The sequence below is a fragment of the Ovis aries genome, chromosome 24 (genome assembly GCF_016772045.2).
Source record: "Ovis aries strain OAR_USU_Benz2616 breed Rambouillet chromosome 24, ARS-UI_Ramb_v3.0, whole genome shotgun sequence".
In the NCBI taxonomy this organism is placed as follows: domain Eukaryota; kingdom Metazoa; phylum Chordata; class Mammalia; order Artiodactyla; family Bovidae; genus Ovis; species Ovis aries.
The window spans coordinates 20,020,021-20,043,518 of record NC_056077.1 but is presented as its reverse complement, the minus strand read 5'-3'; the positions used below and the strand labels follow the sequence as shown (position 1 = coordinate 20,043,518).

Genomic DNA, 23,498 nt, shown 5'->3' with positions numbered 1-23,498 from the left:
ACAGCTAAAAGATCCCACTTGTACAATGAAGATGAAAGAACCCATCTGTACAACTAAGATCCAGTGCAGCCAAATAAATATTTAAAATGAAAGTTGGAACGGTTATATTAATGTCAGATAGTTGTTGCTAAGTTGTGTCCAACTCTTTTGTGACCCCATGGACTGTAGTCTGCCAAGCTCCCCTGTCCATTGGATTTCCCAGGCAAGAATACTGGAGTGGGTTGCCGTTTCCTTCTCCAGGGGATCTTTCTGACCCAGGGATCAAACCTGCATCTCTTGCCCTGCCTTGCAGCCAATCTCCTCTATTGCAGGTGGATGGTTTACCGCTGAGCCACCTGGGAAGACCCAATGTCAGATAGAATTGACTTCAAAGCAAAAACTAGCAGAAATAAAAGAGGGACATTACATTCTTACAGGGAAGAGCCAATTCTGACTCCATCCTGGATCTGTTTCTTTGAATCTAATCTTTGTTTTTTGTTGTTTTTGTTACAATCATATACAATGGGTTGCCTAGGGGACCCTGCCCCTCTGTCTGACTGGTAAAATGCCTTTGTTCAGCTCACAGTGAGACAAACCCATCTCACAAGTAAATGGATGCAGAAAAGAAGAAATGAACAGATTCCATTCTATTTTTCAATATAAATGGGTTTTTTACTTTTCTTCTTTACCTCCTCTCTTCCTGTGCTCTGTGAAAGAAACTGGTATCCAGACCCTGACAAGACGGTTATTTTCAGACATTAGTCTGCTACCTTCTCTGTCATCTGGATTTCCAAGTAAAGTCGTATTCATTGTCTTGACAACTAATCTTTGATTTTATTGGCCGGTTGTGCAGCAAGCAAAGTGGGCTTGGATTGGTAACAATGTTATCAAAGAATCATTTCACAAAGAAGACTTAACAATCCTAAATGTGTATACACCTAACAACAGAACTTAAATCGGAGATAACAAAAATGATCAATTTAAACATGATTAGGGAAATATATAACAATAGTTCAAAATTTCAATATTTCTCATTCAATAACAGAACTACTAAGCAGAAATCAGCAAATATACAGCACAGCTAGACAACAATTTCAAGTCTGTTGCTGTTGTTCAGTCATTCAGTCATTCACTCATGTCCAGTGCTTTGCGACTCCATGGACTGCAGCACACCAGGATTGCCTGTCCTTCACCATCTCCCAGAGCTTGCTCAAACTCATGTCCCTCGAGTCAGTGATGACATCCAATCATGTCCTCTGTCCTCCCCTTCTCCTCCAGCCTTCAATCTTTCCAGCATCAGGGTCTTTTTCAATGAGTCAACTCTTTGCATTAGGTGACCAAAGTATTGGAGCTTCAGCTTCAGTCCTTCCAATGAATATTCGGGATTGGTTTCCCTTAGGATTGACTGGTTTGATCTCCTTGGAGTCCAAGGGACTCTCAAGAGTCTTCTCCAACACCACTGTTTGAAAGCATCAATTCTCTGGTGCTCAGCTTTCTTTAAGGCCCAACTCTCATATTCATACATGACTGCTGGAAAAACCATAGCTTTGACTATATGGACCTTTGTTGGCAGAGTGATGTCTTTGCTTTTTAATATGCTCTCTAGGTTTGTCAAAATTTTCTTCCAAGAAGTAATTTTATTTTTTATTTTCATGGCTGCAGTCATCATCTGCAATGATTTTGGAGCCCAAGTAAATGAAGTCTGTCACTGTTTCCATTGTTACTCAATGTTAATTTCAAGTTACTTAATCTAATTTATGTTTATAGGGAATTTAAACCAAATAGCAGGAAACATTCTTCTCAAATACACATGACAGTCACCAAGACAGATCTTTTCTTGGGTCATAAAAATATAGCAATTTAAAAACATTTGAAACTACAAAAAGTATGATCTCTAACCAGAAGAGAATGAAACTAAAATAACAGGAAGAAAATAGAACAACTTTTCATCACTTGATATTAAAGAATATGCATGTAAATGATCTATGCCATAGAAGAAGTCTCAAGAAACACAGAAAATATTTTGGATTGAATATAAGTGAAAATATAACAAATCATATCAAAATTTGTGTGATGTAGCTAAAAGAGAGCTTGAAGGAAAAAAATCACATCAATAAATGCTTACATTATTAAGCATATAATAATTCTCAAATCAATTATTAACACCTATGCACTGACATAAAAAAGGAGAGTAAAAACCCCAAATGAAGTTTAAGTGTGAATATAATAAATATATAAACATTAATAAATAAAATAAAAAGCAAAATGTAATAGAAAAGAATAAAATAAAAGCAGGTTCTTTGAAAAGTTAAAAAGGAATAAAATTTTAGTTAGAATTACAGATAAAAAGATAATTACAACCTGTCAATATCAGGAATAAGAGAGACATTGAAAGGGTAATAAGGAAATCCTGCAAATGTTCGTAAGATTTCAACTTAGAAGAAATACAACAATTTCTCAAAAATCACAAAGTACCATAGCTTGCCTAATTTGAAATAGATAACCTCTGAATATTCCTGTAAATATTAAGTAAATTAAATTTGTTCTTTCCCAGTTTTATGGAGATATAATTGATAAATCTGTAAGCATTTAAGGTGTATAATTTTACATGTATATTATGTAGAAATTATCACCACAATCAAGCTAATAATTAACACATCCATCACCTCACATAATTTTCATTTCTTCCTTTCTTCTCCCTGTAGTGAGAAACAGTTAAGATCAAACCTCTTAGAAAATTCCAGTATACAACACAGTATTGTTAACTATAGTCTCATTGGTGTGCATTAGATCTCCAGAAATTATTCTTTGTCCTTAACTAATACTTTGTTCAATCAATTGACCAACATCTCTGCACTGCCCCTCCATCCCCAGCCCCTGGTAATGACCATTCTATTCTCTGCTCCTATGAGTTTGACTACTTTAAATCCCACATAAAAGTGAGATCATGCAGTATTTGTCATCCTGTATCTAGCTTATTTTACTTAGCATGATGTCCTTTGGGTTAATTCATGTTGTCACAACTGTCAGGACTTTCTTCTTTTTTTAAATGGCTGTCTTCCCTCATAGCTCAGTTGATAAAGAATATGCCTGAAATGCAGGAGACCTGGGTTCAATTCCTGGGTTGGGAAGATTCTCTGGAGAAGGAAATGGCTACCCACTCCAGTATTCTTGCCTGGAGAATCCCATGAACAGAGGAACCTGGCTGGCTACAGTCCACGGGATCGCAAGAGTCGGACATGACTTAGCGACTAAACCACCATCACACGTAGATACATAACATTTTCTCTATCCATTTATCTGCTGATAGACATTTTGGTTGTTTTTATCTTGGTTATCATGAATAAGAGTGCAGGTATCTCTTCAACATCCTGATTTTGTATCCTTTAGATATACATATGAAAGTGTTATTGTTGGATCACTGATTAGTTCTTAAATATAATTGAATCTATAGTTTGATAGAGGAGAACATAGGCAAAACACTCTCTGACATAAATCACAGCAGGTTCCTCTATGACCCACCTCTCAGAATATTGGAAATAAAAGCAAAAATAAACAAATGGGACCTAATTAAAGTTAAAAGCTCCTGCACAACAAAGGAAACTATAAGCAAGGTGAAAAGACAGCCTTCAGAATGGGAGAAAATAATAGCAAATGCAGCAACTGACAAGGAATTAAGCTCAAAAATATACAAGCAACTCCTGCAGCACAATTCTAGAAAAATGACCCAATCAAAAAATGGGCCAAGGAACTAAACAGACATTTCTGCAAAGAAGACACATAGATGGTTAACAAACACATGAAAAGATGCTCAACATCACTCATTATCAGAGAAATGCAAATCAAAACCACAGTGAGGTACCATTTCACTCCAGTCAGAATGGCTGCTATCCAAAAGTCTACCAGCAATAAATGCTGAAGAGGGTGTGGAGAAAAGGGAACCCTCTTACACTGTTGGGGGGAATGCAAACTAGTTCAGCCACTATGGAGAACAGTGTAGAGATTCCTTAAAAAACTGGAAATAGAACTGCCTTATGACCCAGCAATCCCACTGCTGGGCATACACACCGAGAAAACCAGAATTGAAACAGACACGTGTACCCCAATGTTCACTGCAGCTCTGTTTACAATAGCTAGGACATGGAAGCAATCTAGATGTCCATTAGCAGATGAATGGATAAGAAAGCTGTGGTACATATACACAATGGAATATTACTCAGCCATTAAAAAGAATACATTTGAATCAGTTCTAATGAGGTGGATGAAACTGGAGCTGATTATACAGAGTGAAGTAAGCCAGAAAGAAAAACACCTGCTGCTGCTGCTGCTGCTGCTAAGCCGCTTCAGTCATGTCCGACTCTGTGCGATCCCATAGACGGTAGCCCACGAGGCTCCCTCTCCCTGGGATTCTCCAATATAATAACGCATATATATGGAATTTAGAAACATGGTAATGATAACCCTGTATGCAAGATAGCAAGAGAGACACAGATGTATAGAACAGTCTTTTGGACTCTGTGGGAGAGGGTGAGGGTGGGATGATTTGGGAGAATGGCATTGAAACATGTATATTATCATATGTGAAATGAATCGCCAGTCCAGGTTCATTGCATTATACAGGATGCTTGGGGCTGGTGCACTGGGATGACCCAGAGGGATGGGATGGGAAGGGAGGTGGGAGGGGGGTTCAGGATGGGGAACACATGTACACCTGTAGTGGATTCATGTCAATATATGGCAAAACCAATACAATATTGTAAAGTAATTAGCCTCTAATTAAAATAAATATATTTATAATAAAAAAAGAAAAAAATTAAAAAGTAAATCTTCAGGTTCAGATGATTTTACTACTAAACTTTACCTAACATTTAAAGAATAAATAAATTAAAATTAATTATTTAATTAAATAAAAATAAAAAATTCTACACAATTTCTTCCATATAATAGAAGGGGAATGAACACTTCTCAACACATTTTACAAAGCCAGTACTACTCTGATACAAAAACAGACAAAGGCAAATCAAAAAGAGGGTACTATAGGTGAACATCCCTCATAAACTTAGTTCTGAACAAAATATTATCAATCCAATTGAATTATATATTTGAAAAATCCACGACCAAGTGAAATTTATCCTATGAATGTAAAGCTAGCTCAATATTTGAAAATCAATCAATCCACCATGTATAATAATAGTCTAAAAGAAGAAAAACCACATACTCATTAATAGATGCAGGAAGCGTCTCTGATCAAACAATAAAAACTCCCTGCAAAATCAAAATAGAAACAATTTCTTCAAGGTGATAAAGATTATATATGTAAAAAAAGCCTTAATGAAGAAAGACCAAATGCTTTCCCTATGAGATCAGGAACAAGTCAAGAATGTCCATTCTCAATAATCATATTCAGTATTATACTGTCCCAATCAGTGAAACATGTTAAGAAAAAGAAATAAAGGGCATACAGATTGGCACTCACAAAAGAAACCATCCATATTCTCTGATGACCTGATTGTCTATGTATAAAACCAAGGAATCTACAAAACACTCCTAAACCTAACAAGTGAGCTTAGCAGGGTCAGAGGATAATAGGTCAACATACAAATATCAATCATTTTTCTATGTGTAATTAATAAACAACTAGAAATAAAAATTCCTTAAAGTTCCAGATCATGAAATGAAACTCAAACACACACATTTAAATAGGTACTGGATCTGTATGTGCTCAATCACTATGTTGTGTCCTACTATTTGCAGACCCATGGACTGTAGCCCACCAGGCTCCTCTGCCCATGAGATTTTCCAGGCAAGAATACTAGAGTGGGTTGCCACTTCCTTCTTCAATGGGATCTGTATAATGAAACCTAAAAATGGTGATAACATATATACACTATTGTGCATAAAACAGATAGCTAGTGGGAAGCTGCTGTATTGCACATGCAGCTTAGCTTGGTGCTCTGTGATGACCTAGAGGGATGGGATGGGGAGGTGGAAGGGAGGTTCAGAGGGAAGGGATATATGTATACATGGAGCTGATTCACTTCATTGTACAGCAGAAACTAACATAACACTGAAAAGCAGTTATACTACACTAGGAAAAATCAAAGATCTAATTTAATGAAAAGAGATACTGTGTTTAAGTATTTGAAATCTCAGCATAATAACAATGTTAATTCTCTCCAAAGTGATATGTAGATTTAATGTAATATTGATAAAAATCACAGCAAAATTTGTAGATATATAAAATATAATACAAAAGATTTTCAGGAAAGGTCAGACAGCTTAAAAGATAAAATGCTTTTGGAGAAGAATATAGTTGAATGAATAGCACTATCTATATTGAGACCTTTTGTAAAGAGATATACACATAAGTCAATGGGACAGAAAAGAGTTCAGATATAAGCTGACAGAAGTATGACCACTTGACCTTTGACAAATGCACAAAAGGCAATTGAAAGATGAAAGAGTAGTATTTTCAAAAAATGTTGTTAGAACAATTAGTCATCTATAGGCAAAAATTAATATAGATTTAAACTTTATATCTTTATACAAAGAGTAACTCAAAATGGATCATAGATACATGTAATATGCAAAATTACAAAAGTTTAGAAGAAAATATAAAATAAAATCATGTCTTGGAGTCAGGCACAGAGTTCCAGAAAAGCTAGTAAGGGTAGGAACATTAAGAAAATGATAAATTTGATTTTAATATTTAAAATCTTCTTCTCTGCCAAAGACATTGTCAAGAAAATGAAAAGACTAGTTACAGTCTGGGAAAAACATTTGCAAAGAATATCCATCAAAGACATTTGTCCAGAATATATAAAGAATTCTCAAAAATTCAATAATAAGGAAACAAACAACTCATATTTTTAAAAGAGGGTAGAGGGTCTGAACAAATATGTTATCAAAAAGATTGTAAAAATGCAACTAAGCACATGAAAATGATCAGCATCATTAGCTATCCATGAAATGACAATTGAAACCACAGTTAAAATACAGATCTATTAGAATGGTTAATTTTTAAAAAGTATTAATATAAAATTCTGGCAATTATGTGGAGCAACTGAAATTCTCTTTGCTGGTTGGAGTGCAAAATGGTACAGCCAGCCTGGAGAGCAGTTTAGCAGTTTCTTATAAACACTTAAAATATGATGCAGTAATCCTATTCTGCGAGAAATAAAACCTATGTTTGTACATGAAACTCAGAACACATTTATTTATATTCATTATGCTTGGAAACAACCCAGTGTCCTTCAGTTGGTATACTGTGTTACCTCTAAACCTGAAATTAAGGAATTAAAAGAAACAAACTGCTGATCACGCAACAGCATAAAAAAGATCCCAAAGACACTCTGCTCTGTGTAAGTAGATAATCTCTAAAGGTTATATACTATTTGATTCCATTTATATAATATTCTCAACATGACAAAACAACAGTGATAAAGAATAGACCACTAGACTTTCCCAGTAGTTATCGGCAGGTGGGGGGTGAGGGGAGTGTGAGAGGGATGGCTATAAAGGAATAGTGTGAGGGAGTGTTTTGGGGTGATGAAACTTCTTGTATCGTGATTGTGCTGATGGTTAAATGAATTAAAATTCACAGATCTGTATATTTAAAAAGGTAAATTTACTGTATAATTTTTAAAAATTTGACTCACCATAGAGTAGAAGAAAAGGTGTTCTGATAGTGTCAGGTCATTAAACAATAAGTCACCCTGTGGGCAAAAGCCCAGATTTTCTCGAATTTCAGTTTTATTTTCCGTGATGTCATATCCATCAATAAAGATCTCTCCTCTGGTAGGAGGGTAATGACCTGCAAACAAGCCAAAGACATGACAGAACTGAATTTTGGTAAGAAAGCATAAGATGTTGCAAGTTAGCATCTCAAATTCAGTCTATTTGTGAATTACTCAAAAGAGTTAACACTGTCTCTCGTAAAAGAATAGTTACAGGAAAGTATCAATAGTTACAACTCAGTGGCAGGATTAGCTGTCTTAAATTTCTTTTTCTTTTCATTTTTGCTTAAATATATTAATTTTCTACAATGGATTGGGTTATATTGGTAGTAAAACATTTAAATAATTTGCTATATTTCAATGTATTTGCATTGCAATTGGTCAATTACTATATATGTGAACCATATTAGGTACTGTGTAGATGCTAAGGAAAACATAAGATCTGGAATATGTAACTTTTGTCCTGAAGAAATTTAAATATTAATAACAATCAGTTCAGGTCTTGTGGGAAATTATTTGATAATATGTAAATAAAGAAACTATAAAACCATTTAAAACACTTGAATCATTTATCCTATTTAAGAATATATTCTTTTATTGAGATATTGACATATAACATAGTAATTTCAAGTGTACAACCTGATTTGACATTTGTATATAGTGTGAAATGATGAAGACAAAAACTAGAGTTAATTACAGTTAACATTCAGCACCATACAGTTACAATTTTTTCTTATTGTTAGAACTTTAACGTTTACTCTCTTAGCAACCTTCAAATTTATAGTACAGTAACTGTAGTCATCATGCTATACATTACAATCCCATGACATGTTCATGTTATAACTGGAAGTTTGTACTTTTGTCCCCTTTCATCTGTTCAGCCTAGTCCCCATCTCCTGTCTCCGAGAACTACCAATATGTTTTCTGTATTTATGAGTGGCTTAAGTTGTTTTATTTTTTTAAGATTCCACATAAAAGTGAGACTACGTAGCATTTGTCTTTATCTCATTTATTATGCTTAGTATAATGCCCTTGAGGTCCATCCGTGCTATCACAAATGGTCAGATTTTTTTCTTTTTTATATCTGAATAATATTTTGTTGTATAATATACTACTTCATTCATCTATTTGCACTCTGAACACATTCCCAGGTGATGCTGGTGATGCTGCTAGTCAGAGGACCAGACAGTAAATTAGGGTAAAGGCTAACTTGGTTTATAAAAGAGGCTGCAAAGAATTTTAAAGGCTTCCCAGGTGGCACTAGTGGTAAAGAATCTGCCTGCTAATGCAGGAGACATAAGAGACATGGGTTTGATGCCTGGCTCAGGAAGATCCTATGGAGTAGGAAATGGCACACCACTCCAGCATTCTTGCCTGGAAAATTCTATGGGCAGAGGAGCCTGGTGTGCTATAGTCCATGGGGTCACAAAGAGTCAGACATGATTAAGCAACTGAGACATAAAAAAAGCTTAAATAAGACAGAAGTTTTGCATTCATATGATAATTCCAAGATGAATTATCCAAGTTGGTAGGAAGATCAACTCCACATTTTTCTTATCTAATCATCCATCAAAGAATATGTAGGTTTTTCATCTATGTCTTGGCTATTGTAAATAATGCTACAACAAACGTTGATGTGGGGGGTGTGCATCTTTCTGAGTTAGTGTTTTCATTTCCTTCAGACATATATGAAAATTGGAATGGCTGAGTGATATGGTTGTTCTGTTTTTATTTTATGAGGATCCTCCATACTATTTTCCATAGTGGCTACAGTAATTTACATTTCCACCCTGAAGGTTCCTTTTTCTCCACATCTCTGGCAATACTTGTTATTTCTTGTATTTTTAATAATAGCCATTCTAACAGATGTAAAGTGATGTCGTTGTGGTTTTGGTTTGCATCTCCCTGATGACAAGTGATGTTGAGCATATTTTCATGTCCCTGTTGGCCATCTGTATGTCTTTATGAAAAAATGTCTCTTTAGATCCTCTGTCCATTTTTAATTGCTTTTTTTTTTTTTTTTGCTAATGGAATTCCTTAGCAAATTCTATTTGCTAAGGAATTCTTTACATATTTTGGATATTAACTTTGTCAGAAATACATTTTGCAAATGTTCTCATTTGGTAGGTTCCTTTTCACTTTACTATGTGAAAGTTTTTTAGTTTGACATAGATACACTTATTTTTGATTTTGTTGCCTTTGCTTTTGGAGTCAAATAGAAAAATTATAGCCAAGTCTAATGTCAAGGAACTTGCTGCCTCTTCTATCTTCTGGGAGTTTTATGGTTTCAGGTCTTATGTTCATGTCTTTAATGATTTTGAGTTGATTTTAGTGTATGATGTAAAATAGTGGTTTTTTCATTCCCTTGCATGTGGCTGTCCAGCTTTTCCAACACGATTTATTGAAGACATTGTGCTTTCTCCTTAGTTTATTGTTGGCTCCTTTGTCATAAATAATTAGCTGGCCATATAAATGTGGGCTTATTTATGGGCTCCCTATTCTGTTCCATTGATTTATATGTCCATTTTTATGCCAATACCATCCTGATTTGATGACTATATTTTTGTAATATGGTTTGAAATTAGGAAGCTTGATGTCTCCAGCTTTGTTCTTTCTCAAGACTTCTTTAGATATTTGCGATCTTTTGTGGTTCCATACAATTTTTAAGATTGTTTTGTCGCTGTTAAAAGTGTCACTGGAGTTTTGATAAAGTTGCAGTTAATCTGTAGATTGCTTTCGTTAATATGGTCATTTTAATGGTATTAATTCTTCCAATCCATGAGCATGAAATATCTTTCATTTATTTGTGTCTTCTTCAATCTGTTTTAATCATGTCTTATACTTTTCATTGTACATGTGTTCTAACTTCTTTGTTAAATGTATTCCAAAAGTATTTTATTCTTTTTGACGTAATTGTCTTTTTTTCTACATTTCCCTTTCTCATAGTCTGTTATTAGTGTATAGAAACAGAACAGATTTTAAAAAACTATTTGACTGTGCCAGGTCTTCATTGCTGCATGCAAATTCTTAGTTGCAGCATGTGGGCTCTAGTTCACCAGCCAGGGATCAAATCCAGGCCCCTTGCATCGGGAGTGTGGATCTTAGCCACTGGACCACCAGGGAAGTTCCAGAGAAGATTTTCATACATTGATTTTGTATCTTAAAACTTAACTTTTTTTTTATCAGTACTAGTCATTTCTTGAGGTGTCTTTAGAGTTTCACATATATAACCATGTTGTCTGCAAATAGCGACAAATTTTCTTTAATGATTTGGATGCTTTTAAATTTCTTTTTCTTGCCTAACTGCTGTAGGTAACACTTCCAGTATTGTGCTGAATAAGAGTGGCAAAGTGGGTATCCTTGTCTTGTTCCTGACATTAAAGGAAAAACATTCAGCTTTTCTCTGGTGATGATGAGATGACTTGTAGGCGTGCAATATGTGGACTTTATTATGTTGAGGTCATTTCCCTCTTACCCACTTTGTTGAGTCTATATCATAAATGGATGCTCAATGATTTTCTTCATCTATTTGGATGATTAAAACTATGTGCTCCAAAATGGAAAATTATATTCAAAGACACCTAAATAGGGCTATTTAACTGAAGACTCAAAAAAAGAAAAGAAAAGGACCAAGTTAATTACAGCATATTACCATATGGCTATTAAAAGGAACATTATATAACAATTAGAAATACCATGTCACCTTGGAAAAGACAAGTACATGGACTATAGCGATATTAGAGAATTTTAACGTGAAATTATGCTCTAAAAAGCAGAACACAAACTGCCATGTTACACAATCAGTTCAGTTCAGTCGCTCAGTCGTGTCTGACTCTCTAGGACACCATGGACTGCAGCACACCAGGCTTCCTTGTCCATCACCAACTCCCAGACCTTGCTCAAACTCATGTCCATCAAGTCAGTGATGCTATCCAACCATCTCATCCTCTGTCATCCCCTTCTTCTCTCGCTTTCAATCTTTCCCAGCATCAGGGTCTTTTTCATTGAGTTAGTTCTTCACATCAGGTGGCCAAAGTGTTGGAATTTCAGCTTCAGCATCAATCCTTCCAATGAATATTCAGGACTGATTTTCTTTAGGATTGACTAGTTGGATCTCTTTGCAGTCCAAGGGACTCTCAAGAGTTCTCAAACACCACAGTTCAAAGCATCAATTTTTCCACACTCAGTCTTCTTCATGGTCCAACTCTCACATCTATACATGACTACTGGAAAAACCATAGTTTTGACTATACAAACCTTTGTTGGCAAAGTTATATCTCTGCTTTTTAAAATGCTGTCTAGGTTTGTCATAGTTTTTCTCCCAAGAAGCAAGCGTCTTTAATTTCATGGTTGTAGTTACCATCTGCAGTGATTTTGGAGCCCAACAAAATAAAGTCTGCCACTGTTTCCATTGTTTCCCCATCTATTTGCCATGAAGTGATGGGACTGGGTGCCATGATCTTGAAATGGGAGCGAGATCAAAGTCACAATTATAGTAACAACCTTTTGCTTTCCCTTCTGTTAGTTTGTGTTAACAGCTGCTGCTCATCAATCACTGCTTCCACTTCTGTGATTTTGCCTGCTGTTTACATCCATGGGAACTTGGGCTACCTGGGGAGGAGAGGGATCTGAGCTATTTGAGAGGGAAATTTACCCTGTATAAAAGATACTCAGAACAAAGCCAGGGCACTCAGCTTCTGGAGGTGACTCCACTGAGCCTGCACCAGTGCTGAATAAACCTTGCTGCTCTGCATCTTTGAGTGCCACTTGTCTCAAGGGCCGGGAAGCTGACAACTGAGTTGGCCCCTTGCACTACCATTGTCGGGGAACTGGAGAAAGCTGGAGCTGCTGCATGGTGACAGATGAATAGATGCTGCCCAGGCCGTTTGCCAGATCCCAACTCACTTGAGATGCGCCAGCCTCGGCCCTTGCCTCTTCCTGAACTGACTCAGGAGAGTAGAAGTGGGTTCCAGGACAGCACGTCAGACGAGTGAGTGTCCCGGGGATATCTGACAGAGTCAGGACTCACCGTATGGTGGAAGGGGGGCCTGATCACCTCCCAGTGACAGGAGAGTCACTCAGAATAAGGTTTGTTCCTTTGGGTGGTCTGTCAATTCTGGTGTGTGTGTGTGGGGGGTGGAGAGTGAATGAGCTGAAAGCCAGCTTTCCACCATCCTCCAACTACGGAGCCTGAGTGGATCCTAACCCGTGCTTCCATGGTGACCTCATATGGCTCAGGGCAGTGCCAGCCTCTGGGGGATTTAATCCCTCCCTGTGAGGCTGGTTCAGGTCTGGTGTTTATACCGACCTCCCAGTGCTAAGAGGTGCCTAAATCTTTGTAAGGGGAGCAGCCAGGTGTGCGAAAGTGAGTGTCTCCCTTTGTTTTGTTGTGCAACATTGCCTCAGGGTGGGAACTTTCACATAATGGGCAACTTGACTTCTAAACCCACTGTCTTTTAGAGTATATGGTGAAGAATTTTAAGAAAGGATTGTTGGGGCTTCCCTTGTAGCTCAGCTGGTAAAGAATCCACCTGCAATGCAGGAGACCCCTGTTTAATTCCTGGGTAGGGCAGATCTGCTGGAGAAGGGATAGGCCACCCACTCCAGTATTCTTGGAGTTCCCTTGTGGCTCAGCTGGTAAAGAATCCACCTGCAATGTGGGAGACCTGGCTTCGATCCCTGGGTTGGGAAGATCTCCTGGAGAAGGGAAAGGCTATTGACTCCAGTATTCTGGCCTGGAGAATTCCACGGACTCTATAGTCCATAGGGTCACAGAGAGTTGGACACAACGGAGTGACCTTCACTTTCCCTTTTCTCTGGGGATTATGGTGTAAAATTGGGTCCTGAAAAACTGCACACTCTTTGTACCCTGAAGTGGGCCTCCTTCGGGGTTGTATGGCCCTCAGGAAGGATCTTAGATGTGCCCATAGTCTGAGCAGTACATAGTCATAATGGGAGACCCTGGCCGCCTGCACCAATTCCCATATATCAATCAATGTTGAGATATTGCCCAGTTAAGGCTCCTTTGGGTTCAATTCTATGCGACAGGTTAGAGACAGTGTAAGGTCCTAGTAGCTCAACCAAAGCAAAGGACCTTGCACCAAGAAGGAACCACCTATCCTCTAGGGTGAGGCTGAAGAAATGCCTCCAATGCCCCCACCTTAAATCCTCATGGCTCCCTTGCCGAGAGCAGCAGATCTACATTTACCAGACAGTCCACTGCCTTCCGTTTTACCTCTTCCTCCTGATGCTCCTGAAGCTATTGTGTCCCCACAGCATGCCACCCCAAAACCAATGGGTAGATGCCTCCAGTCTACCTCAGCAGTGCTACAAATGTCCTTATGAGAGAATTAAGGGCTGTAGCACTTTGCTGCTGATGGGCCCTACAAGAGGGAGGAGCCATTTTTTTAATACCAGCCTTTTTCCACGACTGATCTCCTTAAATGGAAACATCACACTCCCTTGTACTCTGAAAAGCCCCAAGCGATGGTTGATCTCTTAGAATCCATCTTCCAGATCCACTGCCCAACCTGTGTAGACTGCCAGCAGCTTCTTTTCACTCTATTCAATACAGAGAGCACCAACGAGTCAGAAAATGGCTCCAGGCCAATGCCCCAGGGGGTCAGTTAGACATGGACAACTGGGCTCTGGAGAACTTCTTGAAGGAAGAGCCTCACTGGTACCCCAACACTGAGAGGGTAAGAAACCAGTTGGAGAGGTATCAACAGGTCTTCCTACAGAGGGTAAAAGCTTGGGCTAAGACGGATGGCACCCCACTCCAGTACTCTTGCCTGGAAAATCCCATGGATGGAGGAGCCTGGAAGGCTGCAGTCCATGAGGTCGCTGAGGGTCAGACATGACTGAGCGACTTCACTTTCACTTTTCACTTTCATGCACTGGAGAAGGGAATGGCAACCCACTTCAGTGTTCTTGCCTGGAGAATCCCAGGGACGGTGGAGCCTGGTGGGCTGTCGTCTATGAGGTCGCACAGAGTCGGACACGACTGAAGCGACTTAGCAGCTTAGCAGCAAGAAGCCTATTTACATGGCTACGATCACTGAGGTGCTGCAAAAGCCAGATGAAAGCCCAGTCACTTTCTATGAAAGGTTGTGTGAGGCCTTTTGGGTCTTCACCCCTTTGTTCCTGAAGCCCCTGAAAATCAGTGGATGATAAATGCAGTCTTTGTGGGACAGGCCCAGTCAGACATCTGAAAAAAAAATTAGAGTTAGAAGGGTTTGCAGGTAAAAATGCCACAGAACTGCTAGAAATAGCCATCAAAGTCTTTTGTCAATTGTGACCAAACAGCATGCTGAGAAGCAGAAAAGAAGATGAAGCAAGAAGCCACATTCTTGGCAGGTGCGCTGTCAAAGACTGCACCCCCTGGCCGGACCACCCCATAAGGCAAGGGGTCCAGATCCGAAAAGGAGAGTTCCTCTCAGCCGAGATCAGTGTGCCTATTCCAAGGAAAAGGGACACTGGAAAAATGAGTGCCCCAGTTGCCCTGAAAAGAAAACCAAAGCTGCTGCCCCCCCAAGCCGATATCAACCTGAGCCACCCAGCACTAATCTGATTGGGCTAGCTGGAGCAGAATCCAAGTACGGGGGACTGGGCTCTCTTCAACTGGGCCCCCAAGAGCCCATGATCAGAATTAAAGTAGGGGGCCATCCAATGGACTTTATGGTGGATACAGGCACTGAGCATTCAGTGTCACCCAGTAGATAGGCCCCTTCCTGGGAAAAGAAACTACCATCATCGGGGCCACAGGTGCCCAGACCCACAGGCTGTTTTGCAGTCCTTGACAATGCCGACTGGGCGACCGTGAGGTAGTGCATGAATTCCTCTACCTGCCCAACTGCCCTGTTCCCTTGATGGGAAGAGACCTGCTTGCTAAGATGGAGGCCCAGATTTCCTTTTCTGTTGACAGCTAAAGCTAGTAGGACTGCCCTCCTCCTTGATTATGACTCTCGCTGTAAGGAGAGAAGAACAGCACCTATATTCTTCCCCTCCAGGAGAAAGGACCATTCCTCCTGAATTAGAGACTGAGTACCCACTAGTTTGGGCCAAGAAAAATCCTCTAGGTCTGGCAAAACACTATGCTCCCATCCTGATTTATCTGAAACTGGGAGCTCAGCCTGTAAAACTGTGACAGTATCCAATGCCCTGGGAGGCCTGATTGGGAATCCAGGCTCATTGAGACAGACTACTCCAACACAGACTTCAGATGAAATGCCAGTCACCCTGGAACACCCCATTACTACCCGTGAAGAAGACAGGGATGCATGACTGCCATCTGGTTTAGGACTTAACAGCGGTAAACAAGGCAACAACTAGTCTGCACCTGGCAGTGTCTAATCCATACACTCTGCTAGGACTGATCCCTTCCACAGCCGAATGATTTACTTGCGCGGACTTGAAAGATGCCTTCTGCCTCTGAGTTGCACCTGTCAGCCAACCACTATTTGCCTTTGAATGGGAAAAAACCACACACAGGAAACAAGGAACAGCTCACTTGGACAAGGCTTCCCTCAGGGGCTCAAGAACCCCTCTACTCTCTTCAGTGGAGCTTTGGCCGCCGACTTGGATAAATTACACAGTGACCTGCTGCAATATGTCGATGACCTTCTACTGGCCAGCACAATTCAGGCTTGATGCTTAGAAGGAACAAAGGCCCCCCTCTCCTTGTTAATGGAAGCTGGGTACCAGGTATCAAATAAAAAGGCAAAAATCTGTAAAAGACAAGTCAAATATCTAGGTTTCAACATTATGCGAGGCCGGCAAATGCTCAAAACTGAAAGGAAAGAAGCAGTTTGCTCCATCCCTACCCCTACCACTCGCCAGAAGGTCCGTGAGTTCCTGGGAGCAGCAGGATTCTGCAGGATATGGATTCCTGGATTTTCAGACCTGGCTAGGTGCCTATATCAGGCTCTGAAAGGGGAGGAAAAGGCTTCCCTTGAATGGGACCAGGCCAAGAGGCAGCATATCAAACAGTTAAGGCAAAAATCTCTGAGGTCCCAGCCCTAAAGCTTCCTGATGTAACCAGAGAGTTCAATCTCTGTTCATGACAAGAACAAATGGCCTTGGGAGTCTTGACCCAAGAATTCGGACCTTGGCAAAGGCTGGTGGCCTACTTGTCTAAACAGATCAATTCGTTTGTGGCCGGATGGCCACTCTGCCTCCAAGCACAAGCAGCTACTACCTTGCTAGTGAGGGAGGTTGACAGATTAACGTTGGGGCAAAACCTGAATGTTAAGGTCCCGCACTCAGCTGTAATCCTGATGGACATAGCTGAGGCCACCATTGGCTCATGCATGCACAGATGACTCAATATCAAGGGTTACTATGTGAAAATTCATGGGTAAAACTGGAAGTTGTACGGACTCTAAATACAGCTACGTTCCTACCAGATGAAGCAGGGCCCTTGGGCCAAGACTGCTTGGAAATACTAGATGAAGCATTTTTTACTAGATCAGGCCTGGGGCAGGAGGAGAAGGGGTCGACAGAGGATGAGATGGCTGGATGGCATCACTGACTCGATGGATGTGAGTCTGAGTGAACTCTGGGAGTTGGAGATGGACAGGGAGGCCTGGTGTGCTGCGATTCATGGGGTCGCAAAGAGTCAGACATGACTGAGTGACTGAACTGAGACCTGACTGACAAGCGACTCAACAACACAGACCTGGTCCTATATACTGATGGTAGCAGCTTCATGGAAAATGGGAAGAAGATGGCTGGGTATGCTGTGGTGTATGATTCTGAAGTGGCAGAAGCAGAGGTGCTTCCTCAAGGATGGTCAGTGCAGAGAGTGGAGTTATGGGCATTAATCAGGGCACTGGAGGAGACGGCAGTGGCAGCCCTCTCCAGTACTCTTGCCTGGAAAATCCCATGGACGGAGGAGCCTGGTAGGCTGCAGTCCATGGGGTCGCTAAAGGTCGGACACGACTGAGCGGCTTCACTTTCACTTTTCACTGCAACCCACTCCAGTGTTCTTGCCTGGAGAATCCCAGGGATGGGGGAGCCTGGTGGGCTTCCGTCTATGGGGTCACACAGAATCGGACACGACTGAAGCAACTTAGCAGCAGCAGCAGCAGCAGCAGCAGCAGCAGCAGCAGGGCACTGGAACTCAGGAGAGACCAGTGAGTCAATATCTATACTGACTTGTGGTATGCTTTTGTTACTCTACGTGTCCACGGAGCCTTATACAAGGAAAGAGGACTCCTTACAGCAGAAGGAAAAGGCATTAAAAACCAAACCAAAAACCCTGAAACTTCTGGAAGTAGTATGGGAACCAAAAGAAGTGGCAGTTGTCCACTGCAAAGACCACCAGAAGGGAGGTGACCTGGTGGCCAAAGGGAACTGCCACGCTGATGCAGCCACCAAGGAGGCGGCCTGGGGACAGCTGCCAGACAAACCAAAAGTCCTGCTAGCCCCGAAGATATGAGTTGCCCCTAGGTACTCTCCTGAGGAGGAAAAATGGATAAAAAAGGAAGCGGGAACCAAGGCCAAGATGGAATGGTCGGTCACACAGGACCACCAAGTCTATGCTCCAGAATAGCTAGCCTACAAGCTGGTCCACCAGCAACATAAACTGACTCATATGGGCAAGACCACCTTAGAGACTTTGCTAGGCTGCTACTATCTCATTGCTTGCCTCTCCACACTCTGTTCTTCTGTCTCCCAGAAATGTGTAACCTGTTTACAAAGTAATGCCTGCCAGGGGCCTAGTAGGCCAGCAGGGACACAACATTGTGGACTATCCCCCTTTGAGGATATGGAAGTAGATTTCACTGAAATCACCCCAAGTGGAGGATTTAGGTACTTTTTAGTTTTTATCTGCACCTTTTCAGGCTGGGTGGGAAAGCTTTTCCTACCCGAAATGAAAAAGCAAGAGAAGTATCCAAGGCATTCCTGAAAGACATTGTCCTCAGGTATGGAACCTCTCTGACCACAGGGTCGGACAATGGACTGGCATTTGTAGCTGAGACAGTACAACAGGTGGCAAAGCCTTTGAAAATCCAGTGGAAATTGCATACTGCCTACCGTCCCCAGAGCTCAGGGAAAGTGGAAAGCATGAATCGAACTCTCAAACAAACCCTAGCAAAATTGCCAGGAGACCAGCTTACATGTTGACATGTTGACCAGCTTACAGTAGACATGTTACCTGTGGCCCTCTTAAAGGTGAGGTGTTCAGCCCGGGCAGGGATAGGGTTTTCACCATTTGAAATCCTGTATGGATGACCACTCTCGCTAGTCAACTTAAGGGGGTACACCAGAGAACTGGGGAACTTGGACTTATATAGGCAGCTACAAGGGTTAGGACACCCAATCTCTCAAATACATGAATGGACAATTGATAGAATACCCATATCCTTAGGTATAACAGTACATCCCCACCAACCAGGGGATCAAGAATGGGTAAAGGATTGGAAAAAAGAGCCTTTAAAACCCATGTGGAAAGGGCCCTATTCTGTAATCTTAACTACTCCCACTGCTTTCAAGGTGGCAGGCACAGACAACTTGGATCCATTACTCCAGAGTCAAACCTGAAAGTTCGTCTGATAGCTGATAGAATTGGCAAATGGCCCTCAGTCCAGAGCAATCCCTGTGGCTGACCTTGCAAAGAAGGAAACCACCATCCTGAAGCCCTACTCTGGCCACATCAGAAGCTGGTCAGTCAACGCAAGGCTGAAGCTTGAGGAACCAACAGGATGGACAAAAGGCCATATTGGTTATTAATTGGACTGGGACTCCCCCTATTCATCTTATTCAGAATTGGGCTTTACTCTGTTTTTCCCCAAGAGTGGACTTGTATCCTAAAACTTTCCCTCTGCTTCGCCTACTTCTTTATAGTTCTCGTTTTTTGGAATCTCCTCCTACTACGATCAGCTTAAATATGAAAACAGCATATTTTTGTCTTATAGCTCTGTTAAGTTGTAAAATCCCCTCCTCATCTTAGAGCCAGGATGATTGTTCTGAATGTATGGAATCTTTCTACCAATAAAGGAAACGGGTCCGAGGATTCACTTACTCTGTATACCAACTGGCTGCATGTTATAGTTCAGCTTCCCTATGCACTCAGTTCAGTTCAGTCGCTCAGTCGTGTCCGACTCTTTCTGACCCCATGAACCACAGCACGCCAGGCCTCCCTGTCCATGGGAAGGGAAAATTACTGGAAGGGAAAAATTAGAGCTCTCACAGTGAACGGCCTCTTTTAGGATGGTTCTCTTGGCTAGGATGGTTCTCTTGGCTACGATGGTTCTCTTGGCTAGGTTGGTTTAAAAAAATGATTGGGATGATCGTAGTCATGCTCGCTGGATGTCTGCTTATTCCCTGCTTCATACCCCTCCTAATCAGGGTTGTAACAGGTTTCATAGAGACAGTTGTCGAACGGAGGATGGCCACCTAGTTGTTGCTTTTCAAGGGATACCAGCAAGTGCCAGAAGATGATGTTCTCAGATGGCTGCAGATGCACCCTAAACATCAAGAGATGGGGATGAGATGGGAGCTAGATAAAGCTGCCAATTAAAGTAACAACCTTTTGCTTTCCCTTCCATTATTTTGTGTTAACAGCTTGCTTGTTATATCCGTGGAAACTTGGACTACCTGGGGAGGGGAGGGATCTGAGCTGTTTGAGTGGGAAGCTTATGGTGTATAAAAGATACCCAGAACAAAGCCTGGGTGCTCAGCCTTCAGAGGCAACTCCGCAGAGCCAGCACTGGTGCTGAAAAAACCCTGCTGTTCTCCATCTTTGAGTGCCACTTGTCTCTTTCCTTTGCCACAGTTTCTGTAACAACCTTAGTTATTTGAATGTTGAGTTTTAAGCCAGTTTTATTCACTCTCCTCTTTCACCTTCATCGAGCGGCTCTTTAATTCCTCTTCTCTTTCTGCCAAAAGGGTGGTGTCATCTGCATATCTGAGGTTATTGATATTTCTCCTGGCAATCTTGATTTCAGTTTGTGCTTCATCCAGCCCAGCATTTCTCATGATGTACTCTGCTGCTGCTGCTGCTAAGTCACTTCAGTCGTGTCTGACTCTGTGCGACCCCATAGACGGCAGCCCACCAGGCTCCCCTGTCCCTGGGATTCTCCAGGCAAGAATACTGGAGTGGGTCGCCATTTCTTTCTCCAGTACATGAAAGTGAAAACTGAAAGTGAAGTCGCTCAGTGAAGGAGCCTAACAGGCTCCTCCGTCCATGAGATTTTCCAAGCAAGAGTACTGGAGTGGGGTGCCATCGCCTTCTCCGATGATGATGTACTCTACATGTAAGTTAAATAAGCAGGGTGTCAATATACAGTCATGATGTACTCCTTTCCCATTTTGGAACCAGTCCATGTCCAGTTTGAACTGTTGCTTCTTGACCTGGGTACAGGTTTCTCAGGAGGCAGGTAAGGTGGTCTGGTAGTCCCATCTCTTTAAGAATTTTCCACAGTTTGTTGTGGAATGCCAGTGGCTTTAGTGTACTCAATGAAGCAGAAGCAGATGTTTTACTGGAGTTCTCTTGCTTTTTATATGATCCAGCAGATGTTGGCAATTTGATTTCTGGTTCCTCTGCCTTTTCTAAATCCAGCTCAAACATATGGAAGTTCACAGTTCATGTACTGTTGAAGCCTGGCTTGGAGAATTTTGAGCACTACTTTGCTAGCATGTGAGATGAGTGCAGCTGTGATAGTTTGAACACTCTTGTGGCTTCCCTAGAGGCTCAGATGGTAAAGTGTCTGCCTGCAATGTGGGAGACCTGGGTTTGATCCCTGGGTCATAAAGATCCCCTGGAGAAGGAAGTGGCAACCCACTCCAGTACCCTTGCCTGGAAAATCCCATGGATTGAGGAGCCTGGTAAGCTACAGTCCACTGGGTCACAAAGAGTCGGACACGACTGAGCGACTTCACTTCTTTCACTTTCTTTACTTTTAACATTCTTTGGCATTGCCTTTCTTTGAGACTGGAATGAAAACTGACATTTTCCAGTCCTGTGGGCACTGCTGAGTTTTCCAAATTTGCTGGCATATTGAGTGCAGCACTTTAACAGCATCATCATTTTAAAAAATAGTCAAAGTAAGTGAACAGACGTTTCTTCAAAGAAGATATGTAAATGGCCAACAGTATATGAAAAGATTCTCAGCATCACTAATCATTAGGGAATTGTAAATCAAAACCACAATATGATAGCATCTCACATCTGTTAGGATGGCCATTGTTGAAACAAAGTATAGCAAGTGTTGGCGAGGATATGGAGTAATTTGAACCATTGTATACTATTGGTAAAAATGTAATATGGTGTAGCCACTGTGGAAAATAATATGAAAATTCCTCAAAGATTTAATAATAGAACTACCATATGATCCAGCAGTCTCACTTCTATTTATCAAAAAGCACTGAGATTAGAATATTGAAAAGATTCTTAGATTAGATATTTCACTGCTATATTCATTGCAGTACTATGTATAATAGCCAAGATTCAGAACAACCTAAATATCCACCTACATATGAGTAGATAAAGAAAATGTGGTATATACACACAATAGAATATTATCCAGCCTTTAAAAAAGGATAGGTGGAATGATGTCAGCATCATAGTGACATAAGATATCTCTCATTTTTATCCTCCTACTCAACAATAGGGCTTCCCAGGTGGTGCAGTGGTAAAGAGTCCGCTTGCTAGTGAAGGAGACACAAGAGACACAGGTTTGATCCCTGAGTTGGGAAGATCCCCTGGAGTAGGAAAGGGCAACTCACTCCTATATTCTTTCCTGGAAAATCCCATGGACAGAGGAGCCTGGTGGGCTACAGTCCATGGCATCACAAACAGTCAGACATGACTGAGGACACACATACTCCACAATCACAAGATTGGCATTTATTCATGAACAAAATCCATCTGTGGACTCATAGACTTAGAGAATGAACTTAACGGTTGCCTGTACATACTGCTATATTTAAAGTGGATAACCAACAAGGACCTACCCTATAGCCAATGTAACTCTGCTCAATATGGTATGGTAGCCTGGTTGGGAGGCGAGTTTGGGGTGAATGGAAATGTGTATGGATGGCTGAGTCCCTTCACAGTTCACCTGAAACTATCACAACACTGTTCATCGGTTATACCCCAATACAAATTAAAAACTTTAAGACGGGGGAAAAAGCATGCCTCTGTGGGAGCTATGGCATCCAGCACCATATGCCAAGGGATATGGGAAGAGTCTTACCCACCTGGATATCAGGTAGAAGGCAGTCAGATTTGAGTCAGTATTGAGTCAGATCTCAAGACTGGTGGTGAAAACTCCTTCAACCCCTATTGGCTGGCGTCTGGTAGCATCTAGAAAATCCTGACTTAGGCAGTCACCCACAGAAGAGAGAGCCTTTATGAAAGCTTAAGTTTCCAAAGGAGAAGTTCCAGTACTCCAGTTGAGCAGAAAACAAGTCTGGAGACATTAGAGTGGGTACTGGGAACAACTGTTTGCCAGCAACACCCTTTCTCCAAGGTGGCACACCTTAAGGACAAAGGAGACCTTGTAAATTCTGCTATAGGAAAGAGGGGGAGATGTCAAAGGATGCAAACTTCAAGTCAGAAGGTGAATAAATTCTGGGGTCTAATGCACAGAATTGTGAATATGGTTAACAATACTGTATTACATACTTGAAAGCTGCTATATAGTAGATCTTAAATGTTCCCAGCTCATAAAAGGTAATTATAACATGTGATGGAGGTGTTAGCTAATGCTACAGTGGTAATGATTTTGCAATATAAAAGTATATCAAATCAACATGTATATCTTAAACTTACACAAT

General features: G+C 41.0%; 1 protein-coding gene across 1 annotated transcript in view; it reads right to left on the bottom strand.

Moving 5' to 3' along the window:
- Nucleotides 1-23,498, bottom strand: part of LOC101114079 (phospholipid-transporting ATPase ABCA3-like) — a 272,511-nt gene that overhangs the window by 151,756 nt on the left and 97,257 nt on the right. The window contains exon 12 of the mRNA XM_042240680.1: nucleotides 7,638-7,766. Within this exon, the coding sequence (XP_042096614.1) occupies nucleotides 7,638-7,766 (129 nt within the window). The remainder of the gene's footprint in view (nucleotides 1-7,637; nucleotides 7,767-23,498) is intronic.